We start from the raw sequence: 20,261 nt of genomic DNA, 5'->3' as shown, positions 1-20,261 counted from the left end.
AAGTTTATGCAGATGTGGACATGGACAACCTTGAGCTTGATCACACCAGACTGGGCTCGGAGGACCTGGTACCCAGTCATAGTGGACATTCTGTTATGTTCTCCCTGGAAGATCCCTTGGAGGGACGATTCTACTGACCCAGTTATGCGGCAGGGTATTTCTCCCCAAAGCCAAGCATCTCAAACTACATGCCTGAATGTTGAGGAGTTGCGGTACAGGGATTGGGATCTTCTGGAGGAGGTTCTTAGTGCGATGCTCTCGGCACGATGTTTATCATTTAAGTTCCTATATGCTTGTATCTGGAAAGAGTTTGAAACCTGGTGCCGCAATAGATGCTTGGACCCATTGTTGTTCTCCACTGGCAAAGTTATTGATTTCCTGTTCTCCCTGACAAAGTCGGGCCTCTCTTTATTCAAACATGCACCAGAGCAGGGTTCTTATATTAAGGTACTCTTAGTTTTACACTTCTTAAGATCTACTAAATGATCGCTCCTGCATGGAACTTAAACTTGGTATAACATTTTTGATGGCATCCCGTTTTGATCCTTTGCAGTCATGTTTCCTATGGCTCCTTTATTTCAAAGTTGCATTCTTGGTTGAATTGACATCGGTGAGAAGAGTATCAGAGCTTGAGGCTTTATCTAGTTCGCCTGAGTTTATTACATTCCGGAAAGATGTTTCATTACAAATAACTGTTCTTAGCTAAGACAGTATCAGAATTTGATCTAATCCAAAAGCTTCCATACCAGTGTTTTTGCTGCCCCCTCATCCTTCCACGGCAGAAGAGCGGTTATATAGACCGGACTCTGTGAGGGTGTTAACATTTTACTTGACCAGAACAAAAAGACTTTAGTAAAGCAGACCAGCTATTCATCAGTTACGCCTGTCCAAAGAAAGGAAACACTTGTGTTGGGAGATACTATGTATTTTCATGTAATGGTTGTATGGAAAAACAAATACTGGGGGGGTTTAGAGCTCATTCCACGAGGGGTGTGGGAGTAAAGTCGGCTCTGCAAATGGGGAGTCCCGACAGACCTATGGCGTGCAACTACCTGAGCCTCTTTTCACTCTTCTTTTTTTTTTGTTAAGCATTACTTGCCAGATTCGGTTTTTAAGGATGATGCCACAGTGGGGAAATCTGTCCTTCAGACTATGTTGGTTAAAAACAGATAATTCCATACCTTCCATATTTGAATAAAGAACAGAATTGGTAGTCTTTCAAAGATGAGGAATCCGTGGAAGGAATGTGTCCCTGAGAAGAACAGATGACTTACCTTGGCTAATGTTCTTCCTCCCTCTAATTCCATATCGCCTTCCCACATACCCCTCTAATGAAACTATCATAATAAATGAATTGCCAAGTGACCAAGCCAAACTGTGTCTTTGAGACAGTCATTGCCTTGCCGTTGTGGAAAAAGGAGGAACTGAGGAAATCGACACCGACAGCTCCGTACTTGAATGCTGATGACGCTTCCTCGGCACAAGACAAAACCAAAAAGAACTGGTCGAGGATGGAGCAAAAAAACCAAAAGTTTCCACTGTTGACTGGAATATTTCAGAGTTGAGGAATTTGTGTGAGGAATTTTGTACACCATAAAGAACCTCACTGAAGGCAAGTTATGTGTTCTTCAATCTGTGTCTCGGTCTACATCTGCATCTCAGTCTACATCTGCAGTCGGTCTCTATCCCAGCTCTGTCTGTTCCCCCCCCTTCCTTGCTGCTCTTCTGCTTATATTACCTTACCCACACACTCGCAGCCCCCGCCCCAGCAGAAGATAAACACCATTTAACCACAGAAAAAGACCAAATTGTTGGTTTTGCCAATGTGTTTTCTTTTCTGGCCATTGTTTGTTCCTTCCTATCACCAATAATATCGAATACAGGTTTTTCGATGTGCTGTGTCAGGATGCAGAGGTAAGACTCCGACCCAATGGTGGCATGTGTTTGGATAGAACCTTAAAAGCATTGGAAAACTGCCTCTGTCCCTAAACCGGAGGGGTTCCCCAGCCTCTAAGAAAACTAAAGGAAATTGTCAGACTGTCCAAATTATAAAGTCTGTCACTGTCATCTCAAAAAGCCGATTTCCCTCCCCAACACTATCCTAAACCCACTGTGAAAGGATGATCTCTTGCTAAGGTAAAGTGTTCTGCGTAGATCCAACCAACAGAATAGTTCCCAGTCTCTTGGGTAATAAAAAGTGGCTAAAATAAAGCAATGTTGAAAACTGTAGAACTCGGGTTGTCCTTTCCCCTAGATTCCTTCTTATAGTGTTTTTTTTCCTTTTGGGGCCTTGTTAGGGAGAATTCTCATTTCAATGGCTAATTTCCCTTACTAAGTGAGTCCCCCAGCAGCTTTGCTGGATTTCTGGTGTTTATTTTTTCACTTGGTAAGAGTGTGAGCTTTTCCCCCACTCTTACCCCTGTTTGCCATGTGTATTTCATCTGTTTTTGTGATTGTGGACTCTGGAGTACACCACTTCAGTAGCCCCCCTCATTTGTGTGTTACACAGCACCTTCAGTGCAGTGACACAGGGTTGTCTTTTAGACTTCCCACCAACTCCATTGCTGGGGCTGACTACTGTCCCCTAGAAAAGGGTAAAGTTGCCATTAACTTTACATAGTCATTTAACCACAGATCCAGTACACACCATCTTACATGGAGTACTGGAAAGGGTTACTTCTTAGCCCTTTTTATCTGTACCTCCTAGAGCCTTGTTTTGCTCTCTTAACATTTAGACTTGGCTGGTGGCAGTGGTATGTACCCTAACTTTTCTATCGCGTTTATACTATATAAACATGGTACTGTTTTAGGCTATATTAGCCTCGAACATAAACCCGCTTGACCAAATACTCTTTCTTTTGGCTCTGGTTGGGTTTATTCGCCATTTCTTTTTGTTAAAGTTCTTCTTGTGTTTTACTTTGCGCTGCAAACCAGGTTTGCCTTCTTTGTTCACTCTTTTGGCGGGCTTCTGCCTCTAGTCACCTGGGTGTCTAGGTGGGCTGAATGTGAGGGAGGGGTGTAGTCACCCCCTGCACAGGGTATCCTAGGAAACCCAAGTCGCACTTTGCCATGATTGACTGAGGTGCTTGTCCGGTCTGGACAACCCCCCTGCTGCGTGATTGACAGCCATGCTGTGTGAATGGGGGATTTTCGCATAAAAGGCATGGCTCTTGGGCTGGAAGTCAGTCGCCACTGGAACTACAAGGAACCCAGAAGACGGCTGCTGCAACTACGCCGTCCCGGTGAAGCCCTGCTGCAGTCCTGAGCTATCTACCCTTTGACGACCAGAGAAGATCCTGTCCGCAGTCTTCTTCCCTTGAGCTTGGTGGGGTCAACCAGCTCATCTTCCACAGCCAGAGGATCCTCTTCTTGGTCGAAATCGCTGCACACTGCTGTAGTGGTCCGGATAGCCATCTGAAGAGCCACTCCTGTTTTTAAGGAGTGCACCTTTTATTCACCGTCGCTACTGCTGGCTTCATCCCAGCGTAGTGCAGACCCCTCCAGACGTCGTCCTTCTCGTCACCACGACCGAAGCACCAGGAACCGTGGGTCTGCAGGAAACTACCAGGAACAACTGCCGTGGCACCAGCTTCTTCCCTTGAATAAGGTACTGTGTTCTGCATCGAGGAGCTAGGGTCAATCCCTTTGCTCTTCATCCAAGGCTTGCCCTTCTCTTCCCTCCTTCTTATAACTTTTACTTACTCTGTTGACAATATCCAAGTACTCCTGGCAACGTTGAATCTTGAACTGTCCGACTGTGTGATCCTCGACAACAGGATCCTGGTTCCCCTTGACACTGGCCCCGGCCTATTGACTCTTGTATTTCTGTCAGCAAGTGTTCTCTGATTCTGTCTGCCCTGACAAAAGTATTGCCTATGATTTTTGCCCCCAACTCTCTCTGGTTAACTCAGGTGCTAAGTGTGTTTTTGCCCCGGTAACATTTCTTGCAGCGGATACACATCTTTAGTAAGACCGAACTGTCATTACTGTTAAAAAGTGGCTGCATATGTATTCCCGGTAATGTCTTTTGTTTCACAACACTGGTCTGTTAAAACATAGGGTAATTACCTTGAGTTATACTGTACCAACTGAATTGGTTGTGTTTAGTGTATTTTACGTGTGGTTTTGAATTTATAGAAGTGTTGTTTGATAACAGATGGTTTAAATATAAATGTGCTTATATTTTTTACCTGAAACCTTGAGTCAGTGTTTGCTTGAGTCACAGTAATTGTGGTCCCTTTGTGTAATCTCTGCTACTGCTCATATACTCTTGAGATAAGCCTGGCTGCTCCGCCGCTGCTGCTACCACTTTAACATAGTAGTACAGGTTTGTACCAAAGGTGAACTGGTATTACCACTTGTGGTCTTAATTGTGTGTAGTGGTCCCTAAGGGCACTTCACAGGATTCTGCCTAACAAGCCTCTCAGGCCTGTCGTTAATACAAATGTCAATGGTCAATTCACAAATGTATGCGTCTTTTGTTTATCCCACCAACTTGGCACACTCCTTTTGCCAAGCGTAGGATTTGTTTACACAATGTATTCACTTATTTTGGGTGTGAGTTATAGACTCGCAATATAACTGCTTGATTCACTCTACTACCAAGCAGTCATCTTTTCATGAAGTTCTCATTTGGGTGTGGGTCCCAGACTCTCAATATTCATACAGGTTTGGCCTTCTCTCTTGCCAAGCCCTCGTCCTCTTAAGGACTGTCCCTCTTTGGGTGCAAGTCCCAGACTCGTAGCAGTCAGTTTGGTTTACTCTCCTGCCCAGGCAACAGTCCCAACGTGAACAATCTCTTTTTGGGTGTGGGTCCCAGACTCGCACTTCATTCTCTGGGTCCCAGACCCTCTTCATCCAGCTTCCACCTTCACCCCTTTGCTCCACCAGACCACCAGCATCACTCTGCTAACCTGCATACCTGTTTTCTTCCCTCTGATCGGTACCTGTGTTTCCTGAACAGCTGCTGCGTCTCTTGAGGCCTGGGTATCGTTTGGGGCTTTGTCACGGTCTGCAGCGGTTCTCCTGGCGTCTGCTTCTCCTCAACGGTGCGTCCTCTCTCATGGATGCTTCTGCGGTGCTCACACAGCAGCAGCCTGAGCAGTCCTTCCTTCTTGGACCCTGCTCAGCATCTCGTCCTCTGCTCTCGGCTTCCCTCCTGCTAGCTCGTGTCCCTTTCACCGCTGCACAGTTCGCCAGATTCCTCCATGGAGGATAGCTCTTCCGTTGCATCTCCACTGTGGGACGTTTAAACTCTTGCGTTGGAAAAGGGGGTTGCTTTGGGCCAATCACATTCGTTGAGAAGCTAGAGCACTCACTATGCTTCTCCAGAGTGATCCTTGGATTCCTGATCATCTTCTCAGTCGTTGAGAAGCCAGAGTGCTCATTTTGTTTCTCTATAGTGATCCTGGACAACAACATCTTATCAGTAGACGCCATAGTCAGATGTAACATACTTTGCAGCCTTTAATGTTCAGTCTTGTGAATTAGATTACATTTCCCAATACTTGCAGTAGAGCCTTATGTCGTATAATTGCATTCTCTGATGTTTGTATCTTGTTATTGTTATTTGCCATTTATATAGTGCTCTATATATCATTGGTATTATCTTGAAGCGCTTGTGGGTTGCACGCCCTCAGGGACCGCAGTCCAAGTCAGTCGAGAGAGTAGGGTGCTTGGGTGCACTCAATATGTGAGAAGCCGTTGCGAATGATTGATGGTAGCTGCATCTTAACCTTAGGTGTGTTAGTATTGAGAGATCAGTTGAATATGTGCAGTCTGGTGGTTGGTGTCTGACTGCGCTCCGGCGGCATTAGGCCTCTGTAGGATGTTTGTGTGCAGCTAGGCCGAATGTTCCGTCGGGTGTAGATGTGTTCTGCAGGATGTTGAGGTGTTCATAGAGTATTGTTCTTATGTGAGCAGCTTAGGCCGAAATTGGTCGGTGGGTAGCTGCGCTCTATTTTGTGTTGGTGTAGAATAGACAGTGAGCATAGTGATAGGATAGATGAGTGTCTGGAATGGATGTTTTATTCTTACGAGCCCACTGTTCTGGATTATATTCATGCGCTTCGCGGTAGCTGCACTCAGTGGGAGATGGGACAGGGGGTATCTAGTCATGTGTAGTGGAATCATGATGCTGTTATTAAGTGGTCCTATATCTAGAGCATGCAGGATGCTAAGGTTGTCATCAAAGGCAACTGTTTTCTGATTCTGTCTTGCTGACTTGTTAGTTGCTTTCAGCTGTGTCATTGCTCTGTATCTTCTAGAACATTTTGTCCGCAGGTTGTACTTCCATTCCAATGTAATGATATTGAAGTCGTGGTCCATGGTGTTGAAGTGTTTTAGCGGCCCTAGATGGTCTTAATCATGTTTGCGAAAAGAGCCATGTTTTTAGAGCTTTGCAGAAGGCCATGTAGTCTTCAGTGTGTCGAATGTGTGGAGGGAGTGAGTTCCACAGTCTTGGGGCCAAGGTTGTGAAAGCGGTTCCTCCAATCTTGACTGAATTGGAGGTTGGAATCACTAATAAGGGGGCAGTGCTTGATCTTAGGGTTCATGAAGAAAGATATGCTTTAATCTTCTCTTGTAGGTACATTGGGTCGGTCTTGTGCACTGCTCTGTGTTTAATGCATAGGGTTTTGAAGGTGGCCCTTTTGTCCTGCAGGGAGCCAATGGAGGGTGGGGAGAACGGGCAAGTTTAAGTTGGTATGCTGGTGTAGTTCGCATAGTCCAGTCTCGACATAACAATGGACATAACAGCAGAGTCGGTTGGGGTAAGTGAGGTAAAGGAAAATGCATCGAAGGAGTTTGAGGTGTAAGTGACAGGATTTTGATAAATTATTGATCGGACGTGAGAGAGTTAAATCTGAGTCCATAGTGCAGCCAAGGTTTTTGACTGTTTTGGAGGGAGGAGGGTGGGGGTGCTCTTGCCAAGGACATTAGGTTTTCCAATACTTGTAGTAGGGTGATATGCAATATACTTTGCACTCTCTGTTTTAATCATACCAAGTATATTAGGTTTTTCAACACTTTAGAGCCATATGCAGAATACCTTGCATTTTGAGGTTTCAACGTTATCAAGTATATAAGGTGGACTAACCTGACAATAGCAAACATTGGCCTTATCCACAAGGGGGGGAAGGTGGATTTAACATGGGGGAAGGGTTTAGGTGTATTAGCACAGGGGAATATCGCCTTGTCTGAGCATGATCGTCCCAATCCCATAAGCGGTTTCCTACCCCATGTGATTCTACTCTGGGCAACACCCCCAGTGGGGCTATTATGCACTGGGTGCACCGCCCTAGCCCCACGGGAGCGTTCTCCCCTAGGGGAGAAAGGACGACATCCTCTCAGATTCATCACAGCTGGTATTGACTCAACCACTTTTTTCATCAGATTTGCAATGCCCTGCACTTGAATCATCTAATGCTAGGCTTCTACTAGTTTTTGCATTATTCTTGTCTCCCAAGCTCTTACTGCGCCCTCAGTCCTCAACTGGAATGGCGGGGAGAGATCTTTGGCTATATTCCTTCTTTGGGATTAATGCACTTTACAAAGTACAGGAAACCTAGTTACAAGGTGAATTCTGCACCTATTTTAGCTCTATAGCGACCCATTCACACGGGGTTTGTGACCCAAAAAGGATTGTTTTATTATGGCTAGTGTCCTTCATATTAGGATTGATGGCCTTCTGCAAAAGCCATGAAACCAACACATCAGGCACTCAGGACTGGGCAATCTCTAAGGTATCCCATTGAGAACCATCTAAATTCCTCTCAGATTCGTTCATCCATGGATGGTGGTTTCTGCGAATTAATAGTTTGTTTTGAACTATATCTTGCAATCTTAAACCCTCCCCCACCCAACTTGGTCCTATTTTTTTTTCTTTTTTTTTTTTTTGTTTGATTTTGTTTCATATGTATTAGACATGCTATATTGCCATATTCATGATTTTCTGCTCATTATGTATGGATTTTTACAATGCCATTTCTGTCCGAGCAATACATGTTTGCCCATCAAAGCATCTGCTCAAGAGGTCTTTGGGCTTCTAACATCATCAAAGACGTTCACATGTGGTTTCAGTTCAAGAATAGAGGTGTTTCACAAATCCCAATGTTCAAGTGTCAGCCTCTCTTCCCCTTTTTAGGTGGTCGGTGGTCGGAAGAAGCATTGGATGAATTTGACAGGCTGACCTATTGCGCTCAAGGAAAACCGCTGCTGGCACGGATTTGCAGTTATACACAGACTGAGACTTGCACCTGGCCCCACATTAAGCTATATGATGTGCTTGGCAGAGAGGTACATTTCATATATATCTTGCTACAAATCCCAGCTGTCTCTGGACCTGCCAAAGTACTTAAAACCGATGGAATTGAGGCAGTTGGAGGAAATTGTTGGAATAAAGGCCATTGATACTCTTGCTTTGTTTAATGTTGATAGAACTATTTATTATGTTGGTGTGTATAAACTCTGCATTTTTTAGTCATTTTGTTATCCGAACACCTTCTGTGCTCTATAAAATATTTTAATTGTGATGCACAGTGTCAAACACAAGGGAGCATGTACTCCTCTAGTCCCCATAGTAGAAGGCAAGCAGAAGTAGCTATGGGCCATTAGTGCTCTTCCTCTGCAATGCGAAATGTGTTTGTTAATGGTCAGTTGTCCTTAAAATGCACCAATAATAAACCAGAAAATCGCCCAGAAAGTCCCAAAGTAGCATCCAAGTCATTGCAGGACAATTTTACCTTTGCTAATGTGAATGCTCATGAATCAGCTATCAGAAAAAATTGCAAGGAATATTGTTCTTCGAAGGTTTGCCAGGAAGAAACCAATGCTCTTGTAAACTTATTTTGCCACCACTCTTAAGTCTTCCAAAGAGCAAACCACATAGATGCTCCAAATGACTTCTGGAATAGTGTTCCATGTCTCGATATTTGTCAAAATCCAAACAGTTCAATTCAGAAGAACCTAACAACAAGAGTCAAGCATGGTGCTAGGGAATTTGATGGCTTGTGGCTGTTATGCAGCCTAAATACCTGCATGGCTTGCCATCAATTGCACAACCATGAATTCTGCATTGCATCTGAAGATTCTAGAGGAGAATGCCGGGCTCTGCATCTTTCGAGATGAAGCTGCACCAAAAGTGGGCCATGCAGCAAGAAAATAATCCTAAACTTAAAAGCAGATCTAAAGAAAATGCCAGCAGAAGAAAATATTCCACAATTTCTAGTGAGTCTGCATCCGACCCCATCCAAACGGTGTCCTGACCTGAAGCAAGTTGTCCATGCAAGGATGCCCTCAAATGTCATAGATGAAGCAGTTCTTTAAGGTGGAATGGGACACAATTACTCACATTGTCACTAACATTTAGATGATACTTAGTTCTTGTTTCTCGAGGCAGTGCCACCTGGCAGTGAACCGAAAGGTTCACTTACCTAGCTTCACAAGAATATTGAATGTAGAATCATTTATTGATAAATGCTGAAAATGTATTTCTCAACACTGTACATTGGTTCTTGTTGTAGGCATGCTAGCCACATCACCCTGCATGATACAGGAAAGTGGGCAAGCTGGCCCTTCAAAGGTGTAACTGACACACAGACTTTGTGGCACATACTTTTATATAGTATATCTTGTTCCACCGCAGAAAAAGGGATCAGTCACCCAGTGGATTCTACAACCAAGCTATTTGTAATGCAGTTCTACTGCATCCTGTCTTGTTGTCTTTGGTTGCGAGTGCTCCAAAACCTCTCTGGCAACATTGTCTATACAAGGCAGGTAACATAAACATTTAATTTATGATCTGTCCTGATAGTTTGTCCAATAAATAAGTGGTCTATTGGGACTGTGAACCCATTAACAGTGGAAAATTGGAAACAATCACTGTTTTGTCTGTCTAGTCTTGCAGATTCACCACATAGGAAGGTCTGGGTATTAGAATTGTTATATGTGCAACCTAGTTAAAATGTTAAGGTATAAACACCAATTGTTGAAGTATTTATTTCTAATTTCTCCCATCATCCAGCGCTTTCCCAAATATTCTAGGACTAGTTGGATTAGAAAATTAATCCACTACCAGACTAGATGAAAATGTGCTTTTTTTGCATCATTTTTATTTATTTATTATTTTATTGAGCATCTGTTATGCACCTATATAACAGAATTGTGTTTTAAAGCACCACAAGCTTAAATGGGAAGGGAACAGGGGAAAGAATAACCTAGGCAAACAGTAAAATATACAATTGTGGTCCTACTAGTCCTTGTGCATTCGGATGTGCAAGTGTGATAGAAGTGCAGGAGATGGGGATAGAAGGGGAGAGGGGGGCAGGAGTGGACAAGTGCTGGTGGGGGGAAAGTGCCAAAGGGAGCCAAGGAGGAGGCCTCACGCGTAGTGCTATTGCAGGTGACTCCCAAGAGTGGGATGCAGAGACGCCAGGCAGAGCATGCAGGCGCAGTGCAGCGGCGAGGGACTGTGCTGGTATTGACTGGGAAGAAGGGCCTGGTATCCTGTGAGAATGAGGATCAGGCCACCAGTCTCTGCGGCAGTAGGGTAATTAACAAGGAAGGGAAAGAGATAAAGTTTTGCGCAGTTTCCTGGAATTTAAGGAGTTCCGGCTCAAGTCTGAGACGGGCAGAGAATCTGTGTAACGCTCACCTGGTATCTACAGGGACGTCACTCACCCTGTTTTGACCTCTTACGACCTCAAACCCTTCCCTGGAGGCTATTCGACTGGGCTTGAAACACAGGATTGGTAGAATTTAACTCCCTAATGTCTGTGTGCTTGAACCCCTTCTTCCCTGTGGTCCAACCCTTCCCTTTGATCCACAGCTCACCTTGTTTTCTTGGATAGTGTGCTCTCCGTCCTGCTTTCAGCGCAGGGGCGCGTTGATTGATGCGGGCTCGTTGCTGCTTAGTTACTTCACTGGCAAGAGTCTGACAGGTAAGTATAATGAGTCTTTTGAACAGTTCTCTAACTTCGTTCCTTTCCTTCCTTAGATGATGGCTGTGTCGGGGGTGGCAGCGTGCTGCTGAGATGAGAAGCGCTGAAGGTGAGTGAGAGCACGATGCGCGATGCAACCCTTTCGTATTTGCATTGAACGGAGTTCTTTTTCTGTGTCTTTTAGGTACCGCGACATTTTCAGCGTGGATGCCGGTTATGAAGAACAAATGCGGTGGGTAAGCGCGGTATGCGGCGCCTCTAAATGTTTCCAGGCTAACCTGGAGTGTCTTTCCCTCTTGCAGATGGATGAGCAGTTCCGGAGACATAGTTCCCCCAGAGCTCCTGGGATTCAGGTAAGCATTTGAAGCTCGTACAGTATTTAAAAATAAGCGAAGGTTTGCAGAATGCTTACTAATGCCTTTTTTCTGTTCTTTTCCCTTTTCCTTAGGAAGCAGCGTGCCAGCATGGGAATGACACTGTCGAAGATGCCCGCAGAACAGAAGGAGCGATGACTGATGGGCAGAGGTGCCGCAAGGTAAGGCTGTTCCTAACGGTGTTCTTGCAGGAGCTGAGCGCAGAAGAAAGATGCAGGCCTACTGGAGACCGATCCGAACACTGTGATTGTCACGCTGCAGGTGCAGAAAACGCAAAGCACGTTTCTCAGCCTGGGTGTGGCTTAAATAGTCTCTGGGTATCCCAGGTGCCTCTGGGCTGAACCACACCCAAAAGACTAGACCGCACATGCAGTTCTGGGAACCGAAATATGTGCGGGCATCCATCTTGTCCCCATCAATGCACTACAAGTCCAATCCCCAATGTTATCCTATGGGAGTGAGTGAGTGAGTCCGGCGCCACAAGCGCCAAGTCTGACGCCAGGTGTGTCTTTGGAGGGATGGAGAGGCCCTTGGGGGCCATGTAGGTGATCGTGGCCTAGCTCCAGCCTGACATCTTGGAGGGCTGGGGACATGAGGGGCAGGAATCATGACAGCCTGTTCCAAAGGGAGGCAGCCGAGGAGAGACCTGCCTCCCACTCTATGCTTGGAAAAGCATTTGACAGTTAGACAGTTGGAGTTGGAGGAGCATAGGGCTCTAGTTTGGGAGTATTCAGGAAGGGAAAGTTGGAGATAGCGTGGTTGCAGGCCCCAGAAAGCCTTGTGGATGATGCAGAGGGTCTTGAATTTGATCCTTGCAGCCGCCAGTGGAAACATTTTAGGGCTGGAGAGATACAGTTCCTGGGCTTGAGGCTAAGGATAAGTCAGCAGCCCTATTCTGGATTAGCTAGAGGGGAGGAAAGAGGTAGTTTGAGAAGGAGGCTGTTGCAGTAGTCCAGCCTAGAGAGGATCAGAGCTCTGGAGACATTGAGCTTCTGGGGGAAGGTGAGGAAATGGAGACTGCCTCTGAGGAGGTGAAGCTGGAAGTGGGACTTCTTGCTAAGGACCATGATGTGGGGGGTGAAGGAGAGAGCAGAGTGAAAGATGACCCCAGGGTTTTTTGCCTCACAGGATGGCATGCCCAGAGTGGGTGGCCAGAGGTTGGGAGGGAAGGAGGGCACAGGTGTCCCAATGAGAAGGATCTCAGTCTCACTGCCATTAGGACAGAGATTGTTAGCTGCACACCATTCCTGAATGACAAACAGTCAGGGATGAGACAGGAAAAGGAAGAGGTAGTGAAGGGAATTTTGAAGGAAAGTGGTGTGACATCAGCATAACATTGGAAATGAGGAGAAGAGGAGATCAGGTGAGCAAGAGGGGCGAGATAGATATTGAAGAGCCAAGGCGATAAGAAAGAACCATCCCTCAGTTGCCTTACTCTTTCCAGTCTTGGCTACAAGAACTTAATACTTGACTGTGTTTCCTCCTAGCTCTCTGACTTGCTCTTCTCCATTCACATGGAACTCACTCCCTGTGGGCATCCTGCAGGGATCAGTCTTCTTCACTCTCCTCTGCACCCTCTACAGCACTTCCATGGGTAAACTTATTTCCTCCTTTGCCTTAATCTACCACTGCTTAGCAGATGATGCCCAGATCATATTTTTGCACTGCTTTATGGAGCCTTGTGCTTTACTCCTACATCCACCCCCTTTCTCCATATGTTGCAAAGTTTGGTGCATGGGAGTTGGAACTGAACCAAGGTATTTGTTAAATAATTTAATTTCCGTTTGTTTGATAGATGTAGCTGTGCCACCCCAGGCCTCAACGTGCCATTCCTTTTCTCTGTTAGCAGTACTGTAGGCTCCAGTATAAGGGGGCAGCTTTGCATGCGTCTTTATTTCCCTCCAGATTTGTCTCTTTCTAATTGTAACTTTATTCCCTCCTTCCCCCTCAGTGTACCAACAGTTTCCCTCTGTATATGCCAAGTAAATCTGGATTTTTGGTTTGAGTGAACTGTGGCTGCATGCAGGTGCCTGCTGTGGATCATCAAGCTCTCAGCTTGGAGAACATGGGCTTGTTAGGCAGAAACCTGTGCAGTTCTCTTAGGGACCACTGCAAAAGGCTTAAGACTACAGGTGTTGGCAGTAAACCCAATTGGTAGCAGTCTGTACCACCCAGATTTACCTGGTAGCTGTGGCTGAGCAGCCAGACTTCTCTCAAGAAGAGTTAGACAGTATATAGAGTATACAAGATAGGTACCAAAATACAGTAGCACAAGCAAACGCTGACCAGAGCTTGGGTCTAAAAGTATTTAATTATTTATTTAAAAACACACTTTGTAAAATACACTAACACTAATATGGCAAGCTAGTTCAAACAAAGTCACTATTAATATATATACATCCCTGATCACTTATTGAACAAGTCTTAGTTAAAACACCACTTATTTTCAGACAGAGGTGAGCGCTTAACCTAAGATGGCACTCCAATAAGTTAATTAAGAAGGGAGGGGGAAAAATGCAGAATTAAGACATACACAATACCAACACTTTAGGAGAACCAGAGCAAGTCAGAAAAGGCAGAATCTACTGAGGAGCAAGAAAGTCATAGGCCAGGCCCACTCTTGAAGAGAGCAAGGCGGAATGTGTCCAAGATCACACAGTTGAATAGTACTTTTAAAGAGTCATTGCAAAGAGTTAAAAAAGGGTTGGCTCAAGTCAGGAAAAGTTAGTAGGTCCCAAGTCACCCCAGGATAGAAAGTCAAGGATTAACGGGACACCTTGAACAGTCTGTTGCAAGGGAGACCAGGCGGGACTCAGTACCTGAAATGGTGAGAAAGCTCCAGCGGGGACAGTTGTTCCTGGCAGCGAGTGCACGTCGGTGCTTCGTCCAGGGGAAGAGGAGATCTCAACGTGGAGGAAAGCTGGAGGTCGTTGCACTGCCAGGGAAGAAACCAGCCGCAGAGTTTCCCGGTTAAAAGGTACTACCCTTTTATTCGCGGTAGTGGTGAAGCGTTGCTATCCGGCCGCCAGGATGCTTGGCACGGGCGATTCGACCACATGACGATCCAGGAAGGTGAATAAGAGGGCAAACTGGTTATCCCCACCAGCTCAGAGGAAGAAGACTCTCCGGGATGAAGATCTTCTCTGTCGTTGGGAAGTGGTGAGACGGTTCAGCAGGGCTCCACCGGTGGTGTCGTCGTTGCAGGTCGGCTCAGCTTCTCCCTCTTCGGATTCTTTGGTCCTGTGGCGACTTCTGAAGTTCCAGTCCCCTGCTTTTATGCAGAAAACCACCATTCATCAGTCCTAGCTGTCACTCAAACATGCTGGTGAGCCGGCCGGCTCACCACTGGGCCAATCACACAAGAGTGCGACTTGAGTTGCCGAGGCAACTCAGTCCAGGGTGCCTAAACCCCCCTCCCACACATCCTGTAGACCCAGACAGAGTGGCACCACTTTTGGAGGCTTCTATGGAGAAGCCTGCCAAAAAGTGGAACAAAGGGCTCGACTTGGGTTGGAGTTACAGAGGCGAACACGAACGCCATTTTAAAACCGAGTCCTGGCAAAAAGACCCGACCGGGGAATAAATATTAAATAAATAACCCGCCGGTATCATTAACATTAACATTGCACCAAAAAGTGGTGCATTTAAAATGAATGGGTGGAATATTTTGCATGCTAACCACTGTCACCAGCCAGAAACTTGACAAGGGGGGACGGCACAGTGCCCCCTCGAAAAACAGACCCAGGGGCAATCTAATTACCCCTACCAGTACTTCCACAATATGATGGTTTGTACTGGTTCTATTCCCAATATAAGACTAGTAAAGTCAATGGTTACTTTACATGCCCTGGGAGACAGTAGTCTGTTGGTGATATGTTTGGGTGTCACTATGACACCCATGTGTTACTGCACTGAGGGTGCTGTGTAACACACTTAACAAAAATACATGAAACCCTATGGAGTAAAAGACCCTATAGCCCATTAAACACCTTACAAAGTCAAAGGATATCTCAAATCATGTCTAAGAGTGGGAGAAAGAGTATCACTCTTAGCAGGAGAAAAAAAATAAACCCCAAAAATGCATCAAAGCTGCTGGGGGACTCACTAGGTTTGGGAAATTAGCCTGAACAGAGAATTCTCCCTAACAGGGCTCTGGAGCACCACTGGGACCTCTGCTGGTGCTGCTACACACTTTGCCTGCTCAATAGGCACCTCCAGAAATGGGAGAACCTGTTCTTGTGACCTCCTCCTTAGCATCAGACGGACTTGCTTGGTCACGAGAAACGATGTCAGATAAGCAAGATCTTGTCTTTCATGGTGCCTATGTGCGTGGACTCCTTTCTGAGGGTCTCCAGCTTTGGGAGGGATCCTTGTGATTATCTGCATAACAGGGGCAGGGGGGATAACCCTGAGGTTCCCCACTCAGAAGCTAACTCTTTGGGCTACACTGTGGTTCCCCGTAAAGTGGCTAAACCTTGGGCAATCCCCAAGGCTCCCTGTACAGCAGCCGGTGATGCGGGTGACTAAGAGGTTCCCTGCAAAGGGGCTAGAGCCAAATGTGACCCTGAGGCTCCCTGTAAAGGGGCTAAATGTGGGGTAGGACACAAGGATCCACTGTAAATGGGCTAAATCCTGGCACACACCTGAGGTTCTATGCAATGCGGCTAACGCCAAAGGAGAGGGGGCACTGACTGCTGCTTCTGTTCTGTGATGTCATTGAGGTTCCCTCATTGATAGGGTTTTGCAAGCTTTCCGCGTTGAGTAGGCCAGGGTCCTCAAAGTGGGGGGGCGAGACTTTAACAGCAGGAAAGCATGACCATTTCCAGTTCATTGCATCTGTGGCTCAGGCAACCCTCAGGTCCGTCTGTTTTTTTGGAATTACGGGAATTCTATACACCCCCAGTACTTCCTTGGATAGGAACCCGTTTGCAAATAGGGTTGAGTGATCCGCACCCACATGGGTGTTGCAAGCCCCCATCCAGAACTTGCCAACCTAGTCTTTGGCACTGGTGCATACAAACCCTGGTCTTTCAAGTGCAGCGGGACCATCTTAGGTGCTGGTTGTCTAGGGTTAATGGGAGACTACGACCTCTTTTATTGCAGGACAGGTTTTATAATTTAATTTCAAACCCTAATGCTCTTCACATCAATGAGCGCATACGTAAAAGCCCTAATAATGGCTGTTCTACCACAGCCAATGTTGCCCAGCCCTACGCCACAGACTGCAGCAGGTCCCACCCTAAGTACAGTTGCAGAGACCATTTTGGCCACTTGGGTACCTGTGGCCTCTGGTGGTGCCTATCCAGCCTTTTTTCACTCATTGCCATTGCATCATCTATGCTACACCACTTCCCCTAATAATACTGGATGCTCCCCCTGCAGTTTCAGATAGTGGAAAATTAGGTAGTGCTGCAGGGGATGATACTGAGGAGTAATTTCCGTCCCCTGCAAGGGTATTCCATGAGAGTATCACTGACCACCTGGATTTCCTTGTCATTCTGTTGCCGGACTCGCTTCAGGCAAAAAAGGGCATGTTGTCTGCTGTGCCGTCCTCCAGGGATTCTGAACGCTCAGGAGCACTTTTAGCACAGCATAAAAGTACCTACTTTCCCTTTTAAGGATGTTTGTGTTGCACTGTAGGCGCGGCATTTTGGGAGTGTTCAACCCCTCCGACTCCACCCTCCGGCAACACTGGTCAGGTTTTTTCTCCGTCAATGGGACTGAATGTTGTGATGGGTCAGAAGGAGGACATGGACACTCTGAAGAACATTTCAAAGCCGGGGTTATTAAAGAATAAGGACCAACTTCACCTATTACTATGGGGTGCTCCCTACCTATCAAACTAAGGTGCTCGTCTGTCTTCTGTGAATGTCAGTCCACAGTCCAACAACTAACCCTACCACTATTCTAACAACTAAAGACTGGGTAAGGACTCGCTTCTCCTGGTTTGCTTCTTGCAAATCTCTTCTTCTTGGTTCTCCCTAATAGGTGATTTTTAAATAGTCTTTTGTGACTTCCTTAAGCAGTTCGTGTAACTCTTTCAAGATTTTATTAGGCTCAAATATTGGTTCCTTTGCCCTTGGACAAATACTTTGATCCATATTAATGGGTTTTGCGTAACGTTGGTTCCCTAGCTGGAATTTGCCTTCCGGGTGATAATTCCCTTCTTTCCTAGATAGTCTGTTTTTTACAAACTCTAGGAGTTTCTTTATATTTCAACTGTTAGCTTTCTCTTTCATTTAAGTTCCCCTCTTTTCTTTTCCAATAAAGGGATTCTTTCCCCCTCTTCCCAGGGTAGTGATATCCAGACTCCACTATTATTTCTCTTGGTGTTTTCTTCTTAACTCTACATATTCTTTCTGTTCATAGGATTCTCCTTCTAGTGTATAGACTGTCATTTGACAAATATACTACTCTGCCTTTCTCCTCCGGCGTTTGTCTCGTAGTTTGCTTCTCAGTCAATATTTATTGCATTAGAGGTTCTCTCATTATCATTCCACCGTCTTAATTTCTATGTGATGCTCTCTTCGATTCGACTGGGACGAGTAGCAGTCCCATAACGATACCCCAGCGGCCTCCCGTATTCTCTGTTAACTTAGATTCTCTGGGCCTTTTTTTCGCTCAGGGTTCGTTGTGTTCTTTATTTTATTTATTTAGTGTTCTTTGGTTTCTCAGCTTCTCCGTTCACTCCAGTGTCCCGCCTTCCATGCTCTCCTTCGATACTGCTTGGCCGTCTTTTGGGTATCCGGATGGTACGTGGCTTTGACCGTCTAGTGGTTTCTGCATTGTTTTGTGGACCGCTTTTCTATCACAAAGTCACTGTGGTCATGCCCTTCTCGCCCTTTCCTTCTCGAAGGACTCTGCATGTCCAGCGCTCTGCTTCTGGCTCAAGAGCGGTTTCCAAAGTTGCGGGCTGCAGAGTCTCCTACGCTTTCAGCTGGTACGTTGCTGTGAGCCTTCCCTGGCAGATGTTCAAATGTCTCCCCCCTTGCCTGTTCCAGAATCTCTCTCGGTGCCATTCTCCTCTTCCCAGTTAAATGGATATTTCTATTTAAAGTGATATCCTCTTTCTTGTTGACAATAACATATGTTAGTTCTCTCTTCATACAAGTCTCTGTGTTGTATATTCGTTGTAAATCTGATAGTCCCAAGTAAGCCACTTTATGGTATCATTTAGGGAGTTCTTTACAGGAACGGGAGTCCTTGTCCCCGGAGGGGGAGTCTCTTCCAGTGAGGTACCACTTGCCCCGACCCCATACAAGGTATAAAATAAGCAGTCATTTAGAAATTTGCTATGCAATGTTGTAGGTTTGCTAATAAAATTGCCACTTGTGTAGCAAAGCTAGCTATTTAAGTTACCCTTTTCAATGAAAGCACAGCTCGCCCTGCATTCCTCTTGCCTTCAGAGCTGTCTCCAGCATCTTCACTCTATTCACTGCAAGTTCAAAGGGGATAATGGAGAGAGATTGCAACAGTAATCATCTCCTCCAATCTTATGCGCCAAGGGCCTGTCTGGTAGTACTAGGCAAGATTTATTTTTCTTTTTAAAATAATTGCCAAACAGAAGTTATCAAGATCATATTTTATTAAGCTAAAAGTATCCTGTCTGCCAAACATCAATGGAGGTCATTACGGGTTTGGTGGTAAGGGGTTAACGGCGCCGGTAAATGTGCCGGAGCTGTCAACCCCTTATCGCCTTATTACGAGTTCTGTTCGCGGGACCCGCTAAGGACGCCTGGTAAAACCAGGCGTCCTTAGCGGGTCCCGCGAGCAGACCATGGTGCTAACAACGGGCCCGTTAATAACGGCTAATAGAGGCATGGTTACCTCCTACCTCGTGATGACCCCCAGTGTGTGTTAATGTTTTTTAAAATTATTACTAAAAATGTAATGTTGCATAATGCATAATTACAGTATTGCTAATGTAAAACACTGCACTGTCTCCGTGCTTTACAGTAAAGTGTAGGTTAGTGTATCGAAACCTCAGTGTCGACTACATTTCATTTTGTTGGGGAAGATGCATCATAAGACGAGTGGGCACTTGAAAGTGTACATGATCACACAGCCAAATGTTTTTGATAGCAAACATAGTCCTGTGACTGGTTGCATGCATTGATGCATCAGGTGCTCAACCCATGAGCTGATCACATACTCCTTGACATTCTACCTTATCACCCTGTTGCTTTATTCCAGCTGCCCTGAAAGCGAGATGGCTGCAAACTACAATATTCCACCTAGTTTGGCCATTTCTCTGCCTGAAAGGCCATTCACTCTGCTTAGTCTTACTTTCTTTCCTCTTGCATAATGAATAGGTAAAGCTAACTTCACAGAAAGCGCATTTAAATGTCATCCGTTGCCATGGGTCTAGAGCATTTCTCTTCGGTCGAGTGGGTAAACTAAGTTACTCGACCTGCAGGTCTAGTGGAATTTTAAAGAATTTGTAAGGCCTGATTTATCTTGCTAATGTTTTTCTTCAGTGGTACAAAGAACTGGTGTATTGTTGCCCATTTTATGTCTAGGTTACAAGTATCTTTTGGTGGCTTTAAAAATATGAGTATAACGTTGCTAATCAACATTGTAATCAGTAAACTCTGCTAATCAACTTTTTGAAACTAATTTACAATCACAACATCTGTGAGTTTGTTTATGATGGGCATAACTGGTTTCACGGCCTGCGCTTACTGCGACAGGCGTTGCACAGCGGCGGTCTCCCACACCTGCTGTTTGGGGTGCTCGGGCCTAGATAACAATTAGGAGGCCAGTACCTCTTGTCATGTGTTTTCTTCCTGGGCACTACGTAGGAGATTGGCTCGTTTGAGAGGAAGTCATCCACGTGTTACCTACATGGGTGCATCAAGCAGTTTGTCTCATTGAAAGCCTCAAGACGACAGTTGAATACGGCACCCCACGCAAGCAGGAGGGGATGCAAGTCCTTCAGCAGCTAGCCACT

At 45.6% G+C, this 20,261-nt stretch overlaps 1 protein-coding gene across 6 annotated transcripts in view; it reads left to right on the top strand.

Moving 5' to 3' along the window:
- The window catches only part of TDRKH (tudor and KH domain containing), a 2,163,439-nt gene that overhangs the window by 1,473,689 nt on the left and 669,489 nt on the right, over positions 1-20,261 (top strand). For all 6 annotated transcript variants that reach the window (XM_069650772.1, XM_069650762.1, XM_069650739.1 and 3 more), the window contains one exon: positions 8,144-8,295. In XM_069650772.1, the coding sequence (XP_069506873.1) occupies positions 8,144-8,295 (152 nt within the window). The remainder of the gene's footprint in view (positions 1-8,143; positions 8,296-20,261) is intronic.

The sequence above is a fragment of the Ambystoma mexicanum genome, chromosome 1p, assembly GCF_040938575.1.
Source record: "Ambystoma mexicanum isolate Mex_15411 chromosome 1p, UKY_AmexF1_1, whole genome shotgun sequence".
Lineage (NCBI taxonomy): Eukaryota > Metazoa > Chordata > Amphibia > Caudata > Ambystomatidae > Ambystoma > Ambystoma mexicanum.
This window is presented reverse-complemented; position numbering and strand designations above follow the sequence as displayed.